The following is a 12,539-nucleotide window of genomic DNA, read 5'->3' as shown; positions in this document are numbered from 1 at the left end:
CCCAGTGAGGAAAGGAAACAAGGAAAAATAAAATATTTTAAGAACAGTAACATTAAAATAAGTATTTCTTATATAAACTGTTAAAAACTTTAACTAGAGTACAGCAAGAGGAGGAATAAGTCGAGTCGAGATTCTCTACCTTCGGGGTTTAACTCGAAGTTGAAAAAATCATTTTCTTTCTCTGGTATTTGAGCTTCTGAACCCTCTCCGTCTCGATCCCGCTTCGCCGGTGGGATTGTAAAGAAGGATGACTAATCCAGCCTACCCTTAGGGCAAGCTCTGACTGAAGCAGCCATGCCTGCTTTCCTCCAGAGAAGCAGATTGTTCCTATCCTTCTCCTCGGGGTGAGCCCTACAATGTATTTTCAGACAACGAAGCTGCAAGGGAAAATGGCTTAAGGACACTGTGGCCTCCCTAGGGTCTTGAAGGTATCCTGTCGGCAGAGTAGCTTTTGGAATCCCTCGCAACAAAGTCGTCTTCTACTGTTACATCTTCTTCCACTACTGCAGAGGAAACCACTGACGTGACCCCCTCCATCCAGCCCTGGACTCCTGAAGGTGCAGTTGATCAACAGCCCTCACCTTAGGTTGCGCCATTGCCACCAACTAACACATCCTCAATGTCTTTTAGTAAGGGAAGGAAACACCTCTGACCACCTCCTCGCAGCCTGATTCCTTCGACCTCTTCTTCTTTGATGGAATCTCCTGGTACTGCCCACTTTCAGAAGGCGAAGGGGAGGTGCCTTCATCCTTCCCACCCCCCTTCACAGAGGCATGACAATGGTACCTCCAGTTACCCCAGGGGATCAACCTCCATCTACAAGAAGGCGTACCCTCACGTCATCATAGAACGAGAGATCTTCAGGACACTATGAGAGACATTGTGAATGCCTGCCTGCACCTCTACTGTTCGTATGTGTACTCGTCTGGACGTTACTACACTAATTTGTTCGGGTACGCACTCACCTGTACATGATTGCCGTCTCCAGTAAGCACGTAGTTATATGTTATGAGGGCTCACCTGTACACCCTTGGATCTTGATCTCTCAACTGTTTGCCCTCACTCACCTGTTTGCTTTTGCCTTACTGTTTGCACACACTTTTGTTGGCATGCGCTTGTCTGTTCCTAAACTGGCTACTATTTGCAGTCTCTCTCCTTGTATTATTATTTTTACTAGCTAAGCTACAACCCTAGTTGGAAAAGCAGAGGGTTTAAGCCCAAGGACTCCAACTGGAAAAAATAGTCCATTGAGGAAAGGAAATATTGTAAATTATATTAAAAATAAAACTCCACTGGTGGGAATTGCATCATGTTCAATTATTTTGCACTTGCATTTGTCATATATTATTGCACCTTTAGAACAGTATGGTTCTTTTGTCAGTTACTAGGAAAATGGAAGGTCTTTCCTTTAGAGGTTTTGCCTTCTTGTAAATTATAATTGTTCTGTCACTAAATACAAACCAATGTTATTGTAGGGGATATTATTTTAAGTGAAGCTGAAAGACAAGCCATTGGATTTTTAGGGAGGGTTAACCACCCAATTGCTAGTTAGTGGGGTGGGTGGAGTAGTAGCTACCCTGCTCACTCATACACCTGGGTTAAGAACCCACTTTGCTTTTGGCTCCGGTGGAGAACGGACGTTACCGCTTTTCCTCCTCACCAATTGTTGACTAGCCATTTACTAACTACTGCTTTTTCTTTCCAGTGTGTGTGCTCTCTTCTTGGCCACCTACGTGAGGACCTGGCCAGAACCTGCAAGCCGTTTTTGCGGGACTTTCATGTAGTCAGTTGATACGGACCCGCATCTGTTGTGTCCTGCATGCCGTGGCGGCATTGTGACCAGGACAAAACCTACCCTGAATGCCGGGAGTGATCTGCCTCCCAGTGGGAGAAGTTTGGGTGACACCGTAAGAAGTCCCTAAGGGATTCTCCGCCTACAAGGTCTTCCTCGAAGTCGAAGAAAACCAAGGCTGCTTCTTCCACCCCCCCCAACCTTCCCCCAAAGTTCCTGTTCGGCCGGTTTCCCTCAAGGAACTGTCGAATAGGAACGTAGCCCATTTAACTCTAGGTCAACCTCGGTTCTCGAGGGACAGTGCTGCTTCCCCTAGCGAAGCCCCGCCCCCTCCCCCCCCAAGTGAGACTTATTCCCTTTCTGATGTGTTTCAAGCGTGGCCGTTACGTGGTTTGACCGGCTCCCTCCCATCGAAGAAGGTGCTTTTCGAGCTCCTTCAGCTCGGTGCAAGGAGGAAGCGGACACTGACTTCCTCGGAGGTGGATCCCTTATCGTTGCTAAGTGTGGGAGTACGTAATCCTGAGGTGTCGTCAGCTGACGATTCCCGCCTTGCCTCTTCCACCGCCACTGTCGCCGTTGCCAAAGACTGCGCTTCCCCCTTGCTATGCCGACTTGTACTTTTGGGGGCGGAGCAAAGTCTGAGGCAGGTCTCTCCTGCAGATGGGCATCTCTCTCGTCCTAGAGTGAGAGACCCCAATCCGTAGGTCTTCCACAAATCTTCGTGCTTAGCAGCCCTTCCCTTCGGAAGATCTTCACCGTCTTCATTGAGCTTGCAGAGTGCATGATCCTCCTCATCACTTTAGACGCTCTCCTTCATCTCCGGCAAAGAGACTTATTTTTTATTCCTTTGCCCATCGGACGATCCTTGCCCACACCTTGGGCGCAGCTCTCTCATAGAGATAGTCTTCATGATGAATCTCGACAGTCTCGCTGACAGCCTTCTTGCTCCCGACCCTCGCCTGCCTTATCGGATTCGACGTTCACCAACTTGCAGCGTTCGCCTGTCCACCGTCACTCTCCGACCTCTCTCCACCTGACAGGTGTTCATGGTTCACCAGCTGCCATAAAATCTCCAGATTCTAAGACTGATCATCGAGCTCCCACAGCTCGTGGTTCGCCGATTGTTTGCAGTCCTCTAGCTTCTCATCACTCACCTGTGCTTTGTCAACTGCCAGCTGTCCATTGTTCCTTGGCTTCTCACCGATCAGCAACCTCCCGTCTATCGCCAGCTGTTCTTCATTCTCCGACAGCTTGTCGTTCCCTAACAACTTGCCGATCTCCTCCTGCTAAGCGTTAGGTTGTTACCCGGCATTCTCCTGTTGATCTCTGTTCACCAGCCTCTCGGGGTTTGCCAGCTATACAACAATCACCAGCTGCTCGCCGCTCTCCAGCCTCGCCTAGTTCTCTTATGACTCGCCATTCGCCAGTTCTTAGACGTTCGCCAACCAGCCGTCGTTCACCAGAATATCGTCTTTCGCCAGACTTCAAGCCATCTCCTTTGGATCGGAGACAGTCTTCTAGGCCTTCTCATTCTCATGCTTCTCGTCGCTTGTCGGGCATCGGCACTCACTGACCCGCTGGTCACCAGCACCTCGTAGAGGTTCTTCCTCTCGTTCTCCAGCCCGCAAGCGCCGACCATCAGAGTCAGATTGCCATTCGTCTGTAGAGCGTAAGTCTGTGTCCCACAGATCTACCCACGTCACCGCTCGCCATGAACATCTCTCCGGAAGGACAACCCCCTACGATCTCCTTTTCGGGAAGAACCTACCTTTAGGGAACCAAGGAGATCGCCAAATAGGCAAGCCACTGCACCCTGTTGCGTTTCCCTGTAAGATGGAACCTTCAAACCCACAGCTGTCCGCTTCTTCTTCTGTGCAGTCTTCAGTTGATCTGGTAGGAATGTCTCTCATTTTCAGAAACCCTTAGCTTCAATCCTCTCAGGGGACCTTCAAGTCAGCGCTGCATTGGTCTGTCCAGTCTTCAATAGATCCGGTAGGAATGTCCCACGTTTTCAGAAACCCTTAGCTTCAATCCTCTCAGGGGACCTTTCAGCCAGTGCTGTATTGGTCAAAGAACCATGATTCAACTCCCCGGTTAGAGCAGTCCTCCAGGCTTTTGTGGGAGGTGTTCCACCTCTTCAACCACCCAATACTCCTAGGATTCCGCTTGAAAAGTCATCCTCTCCTCCAGCTGACCATAGGCGTAAATCCACGGTCCCTCCAAAAGCCCCTGGTACCTTCCATCTCTTCCCTGAAGAGGAAACGAGGAGTAGCTGAACAGCTGGACTCTTCCCAGAACAAGGTGACACCGGTACGCACTTCGAAGTGGTGTCTCAACATTGTCGTCCCCACTCCTCCACGAGTAGGCTCTCACTCTTGTCTCTCAAGTCAAGAGTCTCTCCCTCCTAAAGAAGAGTCTTTGGTGAGCGCTTTCTGACCCTCACCTATCGAGGTGGTTCCACCCAAACAGTGACCAGTCTCCAAACCCGTATGAGAGAACATCTCTCCATCAGCAGGAAATACATGAACGGATTATCGTCAAGGACCTTCACTCTTGGAGGAATTCCTTCCCCCCCCTCGGAAGGAGTTTAATGACGCCAAGACTAACCAATTCTTCGACAAGGGTATCAAGACCTTCCCCGGAAGGTCCTAAACGACCATCTCCAAACCTTGCAGGGGTGTCAGTAAGCTACACCCGTCGTGCAAGAGACGACCTCGATTCACCCTGAGATACTGTCTTTTAGGTGGATAACTTTGATGATAGTGATAATGACCATCATCTTAGAGCTGCTAGTTTGAAGCTATCAGAGGCAGAGCAGAAGTCGGAGGACGCCTTCTGGCAGATCTTGGCCTGCATAGGACCATCAATGGGTTATCTGACCCAGCAGGGGCTGTTCAAGAGGGCAAAGAGATGGTCTTGGACCATGTCTACGGCACCTAGAAGCCTTGCCCTGGTCTAAGGGTCTGACGATTGCTCGTCAGAAGGCATTCTCTCAGATTGGCGGCTCCAACAACTCCCTCCGGACAGCACTGCCTCTCGACCACTCGTTAGAGGCTCTGGCCAGGAGGGATCTCCACTCGATGACACTATCCCAGCAATAGCGGTGTTCCTTGTGCACCTAAAGGATGAAATGCGTCTCTCGGTTTTGGCAGTAAAAGGTTACTGCTCAGCTTTGAGTCTCACCTTTCCCCCAGTCGGAAAAGAGACCTCCTACGTGTAACGTGGTTCGGGTCCTTGAGTCTTTGAAGGATCCCCCCATACAAACCAATAAGCCAGGCAATAGATCGTCACCTCTCTCGAAAGATGGTATTCCTAATTGTTTTGGCTTCGGCCAAAAGAGTTAGTGAACTTTATGATCTCTCTTATGACATTGATGAGGAGAGGTAAGCCTCAGCTTCATCTCCGAGTTTATTGCAAAAGACTCAAAATCAAGGGGTTAGCGGATCGTAGATTCGATTTGTTCCGGATAGTCTCCATTCTGTAACTGATGACCCAGATTAACTGTTACTATGCCCAGTAAAGAGTTTAAGGTACTACCTCAAAAGTACATCTGCAGCTCACCCCCATGTGCCAGCACTCTTCGTCAACGCAGGGAAGGTCAAGAGTAAGATCACGAAGAACTCCTCTGCTTGAATTCGCAAGGTCATTGACCTTGCAGTGAATTCCGGTCTTCCTCGGACACGTCGACTCAGAGCATGATGTCAGGAGTGTTATAATGTCCCTAGCATTCAAACGAAACTACTCTGCAGTGCAGGTATTATTGTATAATTGGCAACAGCATCAGGATAGTTTAGTTGAAAATAAGGTGATAGAAATAACGAATGTTATATCCCCTTGGAAGTATAACGTTACGCCCTGAAAGTGAGACACAACTCTGTCGTCTCCACATTGGTCACACTCGAATGACACACGAGTTTCTGCTAACTGACCAACACCAACCATATTGGGACGAATATTTGATACCCTTGACAGTGAGGCATTTGTTGACTGAATGCCCCCACTTGTAGCACGGATAGAAATAGATATCTGTTTGAGACGAGGTGAGGATGGCAGGTTTATCCTTGCTAAGATTATTGGACATGATGTGTCGTAAAATGCTAGCGGCATTTATAGATTCATTTCAGAAGCAGGTCTTCTGAAAGCTATTTAATTTTCTTTTTTTTCCTAATGATACAAACTTGTAGTTATTTATACAGATTGGCCCACCAGCACCAGTCCCCCTTGAAGACCAACCTCCAAGCAAAGTGGGTTCTCGACCCAGATGTGTGAGTGAGCGGAGTAGCTACTAACACACACACATATATACAACCCCCCCTCCCCCGTTAACCAACAGCAGGATGGTTAACTCTCGCTAAAAATCTAATGGCTCGTCTTTCAGCTTCGCCGAAAGTAATATCCCCTATAAATAAATACAGGTTTGTATAGTTAAGAAAAATACAAATTTCAAACAAAATTTTCATTTTCTCTGGATTTGAGTACCGTTTTCCAAGTAATGATGGATGCAACTGAAAACTTCTTAGCATTACTTGTAATTCACTAGAGTTTTATCAAGCCTAAATGTACCAAAGGAGCTTGTTTGAACTTTATTGATTTACTGGTAAAACATTCTTCTTCTTCTTCTTTGTCTGCATCTTCCCACTTCTATGTGGGGTCGATGTTTCTGGCCAGCGTTCTCCATCTACCTCTGTCCCACACTTCATCACCGGTTCTGGCCAACATTCTCCATCTACCTCTGTCCCACACTTCATCACCAGTTAATCCTTTTGATCGAAGGTCATCCTCGATACATTAATTTTTCCTATTCACTCCAATCAAAGTTCCTTCAAATCTTTTGATAATAATTTTCCTACACCATTTCTCCCTTCCATATTTGCTCCACTGTAAAATTTACAACCTTTGCCTAGTTCTCTTGCCTTATTTCCCTTCCACCTGGTCTCCTGCATACACAGCTCTCCAATCTTCCTTCTCTCCATGAGGTCAACCAGCTCTCGCCCATTTCCAGTCATTGTCCCCACATTCAGAGTAGTTACTCTCATCCTCTCCTCAGATATTATCCTCTGAGCTTGCCACTTTAACCCAGCCTGCCCATGACTGGGTAGCCCTTGCCGATTTTTCGGAGTGATCAGGCGAGGTCCCAACGCATCACCCACGGGGAATGCCCTAGCATTAATTCTAATCTCACAATCTCCACTGGCCATATTGGTTTTGGCTAATTTTTCATGGCCGGATGCCTTTCCTGCCGCCAACCCTTCCCATTTACCTGGGCTTGTGACTGGCACCAAGCTGAGGCTCCCCCCCCCCCCCCCCCCCCTCAGTGGCTGGTAAAACACTAATTCCTTTTAAATCAACTTGCACATCCAATTATGAATTATGTGAACAATTTTGCAGTATATGTAAAAGAATGGTTGGTTTGATTCTCTTAGATCCCTTGCCTCCAGAGACACTGGTCTTGGGCACACTCTTACCAATGACTAAATTTGTATCATTGCAGATCAAACTTCAGTATTTTGATAGTGGAACAGATATCATGTTTTCTCGTATATTTTCTTAGCAAGTCAACCATTCTTGCTTTTCTTAAGGGGGATATACAGAAAGTCAGAATTATCCCCATTCAGGACTCGCACATTGTCACACTTGAGTTTATCCTAAGGATATTTCCAAAATAATGACAAAACTTAATTATTTTGAAATTGTGAGTCCTGTTATCCAGCCACCAAGTAAGATTGTCTCGCACTACTTGAATCAGTGTGACTTGAAGGGAGGGAGAATCCATGGCAGCTTAACAATGTAACCAAAGCAATCTGTGTGGAATAAGCTAATCTAGGGACATAAGGTATCCAATGAGAACTTGCTGTTGCCAAGTAGCTTGGTCTTGTACACTAAGGAACAATTGCTCAACTTGAAACTGTTGAACTTCCTCATTCCTGTTTTCCTGAGGCTAAACTAACTAGTTTAGCTTTTCGATCTCATGAGATTAAATCTCTGTTGATGGACCTTGATGCTTATGGAGGTGTAGACCCAAATGGTATTTTTCCTTTGTTTTTTATAAAGACAGCAGATTTCTTAGCTCCAAAGTTATCTGTTATTTTGCGCAAGTTAGCAAGAAGAGGAGCTTTTAGCACTAGTTGGAGAATTGGTAATGTTACTCCTCTATGTAAATGTGTTTGTGGTAGCTCAAGTCCCACTGATTACCGCCCAATTTCCATAACTCCCATATTATCTAAAGTTTTTGAACGTCTTCTGGCAAAACGTCTTAATAGGTTTGCTGAAGGTAATCATCTACTCCCTAGTTTGCAATTTGGTTTTCGTAAAGGCCTTGGAGCATGTGATGCCCTTCTTACAATCTCCAATGCTGTACAGAAATCCCTTGATAGTGGTCGGGAAGTTCGTATGATTGGCCTTGATTTTAGTGCTGCCTTTGACCGTGTTAATCATGAGGCCCTTGTTTTCAAACTGAAACAGTTGGGAGTGGGTGGGTCGTTTCTTAGCATTATTATTGATTTTTTAAGTAATAGATCTCAAAGAGTTGTTGTTGATGGGCACCATAGTGATTATAGGAATGTGATATCTGGTGTTCCACAGGGTAGTGTTCTTGGCCCATTACTTTTCATACTATATACACATGACATGTGGTTTGGCCTAGAAAACAAGCTTGTTGCATATGCAGATGATGCTACTCTCTTTGCATCAATTCCATCCCCTGAATGTAGATCTAGGGTTGGTGAATCCCTTAATAGAGATTTAGCTAGAATTAGTGCATGGTGCAAATTATGGGGTATGAAGTTGAATCCTAACAAAACTCAAAGTATGATTGTAAGTAGGTCAAGGACGGTGGTTCCTCAACATCCGGATCTCAGTATTGATAATGTTTCTTTAAATATGTATGACTCTTTCAAAATTTTAGGTGTGATTCTCGACAGTAAATTTACTTTTGAGAAACATATAAGGTCTGTGTCTTCTTCAATTTCACAAAAAATAGGCTTATTGAGAAAGTCTTTCAAGATTTTCGGCGATCAATCTATTCTGAAGAAGTGTTTTAATTCTTTCATTCTACCTTGTTTTGAGTATTGTTCTCCTGTCTGGTCTTCAGCTGCTGATTCTCATCTTAATTTGTTGGACAGAAACTTACGGTCTATTAAATTTCTTATTCCTGATCTAGATATTAATCTCTGGCACCTTCGTTCAATTAGTTCATTATGTATGTTGCATAAGATTTTTCACAACTCTGACCATCCTTTACATTCAGATCTCCCTGGACAATTCTATCCTGTTCGTAATACTAGGCAGGCAGTTAATTCTAATAGCCAGGCCTTCTCCATCACGAGGCTCAATACTACGCAGTACTCTAGAAGTTTTATTCCAGCTGTGACCAAGTTGTGGAATGATCTTCCTAATCGGGTGGTTGAATCAGTAGAACTTCAAAAGTTCAAAGTTGGAGCAAATGCTTTTTTGTTGACCAGGCAGACATAGTCTTTTTATAGTTTATTTATGACATATTTGTTTTTGATGTTGTTGATAGTTTATTATATGACATGTCTGTTTTGACGTTGTTTCTTATTTTAGAATGATTTATTGTTAATGTGTTCTCTTCATTTATTTATTTCCTTATTTCCTTTCCTCACTGAGCTATTTTTCCCTGTTGGAGCCCCTGGGCTTATAGCATCTTGCTTTTCCAACTAGGGTTGTAGCTTGGATAGTAATAATAATAATAATAATAATAATGTAAGTCTGATGAAGATTGTAGATGATGCTGTGTCACTGACATCATCTAATGCATTTTCTCTATCATCGTAGTTATCTCTGCTGGCATGGCAGAGTCAAAATGAATTGGAGTGCAAGTGAAGGGAGGCCAAATGTCCTTTGTTGAAGGGAAGTATCCCTCCTGAAGAATATTCACTACCCAAGGTTAGGCTTCCCACTCTTGCCATGTTCCTTATTATTATTGCTAGCTAAGCTACAACCCTAGTTGGAAGACCAAGATGCTATAAGCCCAAGGGCTCCAACAGGGAAAGATAGCCTAGTGAGGAAAGGAAATAAATAAACGATATGAGAAATAATAAACAATTAAAATATTTAAAAAACAATAACATCCAAACAGACTTCATATATAAACTATATAAAGACTCATGTCAGCCTGTTCAACATTAAAAAATTTGCTGCAAATATGAACTTTTACTGATTTAACTACCCGATAAGAAAGATCATTCCACCACTTGGTCACAGCTGGAATAAAACTTATAGAATATTATGTAGTATTAAGTCTCATGGTGAAGGCATGATTATTTGAATTAACTACATGCCTAGTTGTACAAAGAGGATGGAACTGTTCAGGAAGATATAAATGTAAAGGATGATCAGAATTATGAAAAATCTTGGGCAATATGCAGAACGAACTAATTGAACGGCAGTGCCAGAGATAAGCAATGCCAACTCATGGCACCAGTTGAAGGGCGCAATGGCCACTTCATATGAGGGAGTTATGGCATGTAACTAGTCCAGTGGAACTCCTTTTGCGAGGCACCCTATAAAACTTTTTCCATATCTTGCGAGGAGGTCAAGGAAGGGGTTTGCATGTGTTCCCTTGTTTCTCAAAAATGTACTATGTTCTTGGTCATGATTTTCTTCATTAGTGTCAGCGAGTTAAGAGGAATAATAAGCAATCAAGCACCGGTACTTGCATCTGACTGGTAAACATTATAATAGTGCAATTTATGCACAATAACTTGTTCGTTACAATGCCACATATATTCAAATTTCTGGCAGTAACATATCTATAAAGAAATAGATCTTTAAAGTCCAAAACAGGTTTGTCAGGGAACATGGCACAAGGTTTTATTTAGCAAAGGGTCTTCAGCTTTTCTGCTGTATATTGATTTTCTTTCATCTTTTTGACCACCCTTTCATACTTGGTACAATTGCTTGATTTCCACCAAGTTGGATCTTCTGCTGAATAGCCTTTCAGCCCTTAAGCTGGTCCATAATAGTTCAAATTCCAAATCCATGGAAGCATATGATGAATTGGTTCAGATGCTGTATGCCTCAACAAATTTATTCCTCGAAAGAAGTTATAGATGACTACATAAATACGAGCAGTGGTACTATGTTTAGTTTCAATTTGTCCCTTTTATGTACCCACCACAAATGCCTGTTTTTTTTTTTTTTTTAAATGCTATGCTAGTATATATTTGAACCTTTTCTTTTATTTTCAACATTTTATAATAGTATTTTTCTCTAGTTATATTTATATGGTTTCTTAACTTTACAGGAGCACCCTGATGTTACTCGAAACAGAGAGATGAAACAGTTATACGGTCTTGCCTCGCCTAGAATTCATGCCATGGAAACTGCTATCCAGCTATCTTTTGATAGAATCTCCACTCTTCATCGACCACAATATTGGCCAAATATACCAATTCATGTAATGTTTCAATAGTCTTTGAAGTATGATTCTTCTTACAGTTTTACCTTGTGTATTATGTACCAAACTACTAAATATCCATTTATTTATTTACAGTTTTGAATTTCAATGATTCCCTAAAATAACATATTTGAGGAGTTGTAATTTTTCTAACTATACAAACATGAGTCCTTTACATAGAATACAATATAATTGAAGCTAGAGAAGACAACAGTTAAACTTTGCTGTATAACAAGATGTAAACAAGTGGCCAGGGAGTGGGGAAACAAGCCCTTCTTGTGCACTGATCTCTCACTTTTATTGCAGCCAGGGCCTATTTAGAGTCTAGGTTATGGAAGGAATGTATGAGTAAAGGACTCAGGTTAGTATAATTATGAAATATATAAGCCATCTTCAAATTTGTCATTTGTTCCGGCAAACATACAAATCCATGCCCTTTACGTAGGTGGGACGAAATCCTTATTCCAACTGGCTCGGTACTCATTACGTTCTACCAATAACTCGGACCTTTATAAGTTAAGTAGAGTCAGGGTTCTCAAAGATACTAGATAACCTCCTCATGTGAAGCCAAAGTGATTTCACCAAGCTGTGGCAGATCTGGATGTGTGGTTAGCTAACAGGTAAGGGAGGGGAGGCAATTCCCTTGGAATCAATTGGACTTGTTAGAGGGTTTGGGTACCATTCTACTTGGGGCTATTTCCGGGCTACTAGTTATATTAAAGTTCAGAATAGACCAGATTCTGTTCCAGACAATCTTCAGGCAGAACAGCAGAAAAGCATCGACATCGAGGTCATTCCAGTGGTGCTGGAATGTGTTGTCTAACATTGCTTCTGGGTCTGGCACCAGTGAGCAGTATATTGGAAGCTATTTAGGGTGCAAATAGTCTTTCAGTAAACTACAGAAAATCAGGATATACTTTGCTATCAGAGGATGCAAAGACCATTGTGACCCAACAATCTGCATCCAACTGCTCAGTTTGTCCGCCAGGATGTTCTTTTTCCCTGGAATAAAGTGGGCTGTCAGTGATTGGAAAAGTGCTAGAGCGTGAGGAGAGCAACTCTACGTTGCAATACATTGATATAGCATTGACATTCCTGGTCGGTCCATTGTCTCGATGCTAGCAAGGGTGAGCTCTTTAAATGGGTTGTCTCATTTATCCACCATAGCAGATTGAGTCTGGAATCCTCCCCTATCAGAACTAATGATAGAGGAGTCGCTACCTTAGACCGTTCTCTTCATCTCTCGTTGAACAGACCTCGGGTAGAGAAGATTGTTTGGAATATCTGGTGTCCAGGCAACTTCTGCCAATGAGATGTTGCCAGATAGGG

At 43.6% G+C, this 12,539-nt stretch overlaps 1 protein-coding gene across 2 annotated transcripts in view; it reads left to right on the top strand.

The window, feature by feature from the left end:
- Window positions 1-11,305, top strand: part of LOC137658874 (gem-associated protein 8-like) — a 52,630-nt gene extending 41,325 nt beyond the window's left edge. For both annotated transcript variants that reach the window (XM_068393999.1, XM_068393998.1), the window contains exon 4: window positions 11,058-11,305. In XM_068393999.1, the coding sequence (XP_068250100.1) occupies window positions 11,058-11,225 (168 nt within the window). In that variant the 3' untranslated portion in view covers window positions 11,226-11,305. The remainder of the gene's footprint in view (window positions 1-11,057) is intronic.
- Window positions 11,306-12,539: the final 1,234 nt, after the last annotated feature.

Source organism: Palaemon carinicauda, chromosome 19, assembly GCF_036898095.1.
Source record: "Palaemon carinicauda isolate YSFRI2023 chromosome 19, ASM3689809v2, whole genome shotgun sequence".
NCBI classification, from domain to species: domain Eukaryota; kingdom Metazoa; phylum Arthropoda; class Malacostraca; order Decapoda; family Palaemonidae; genus Palaemon; species Palaemon carinicauda.
This window is presented reverse-complemented; position numbering and strand designations above follow the sequence as displayed.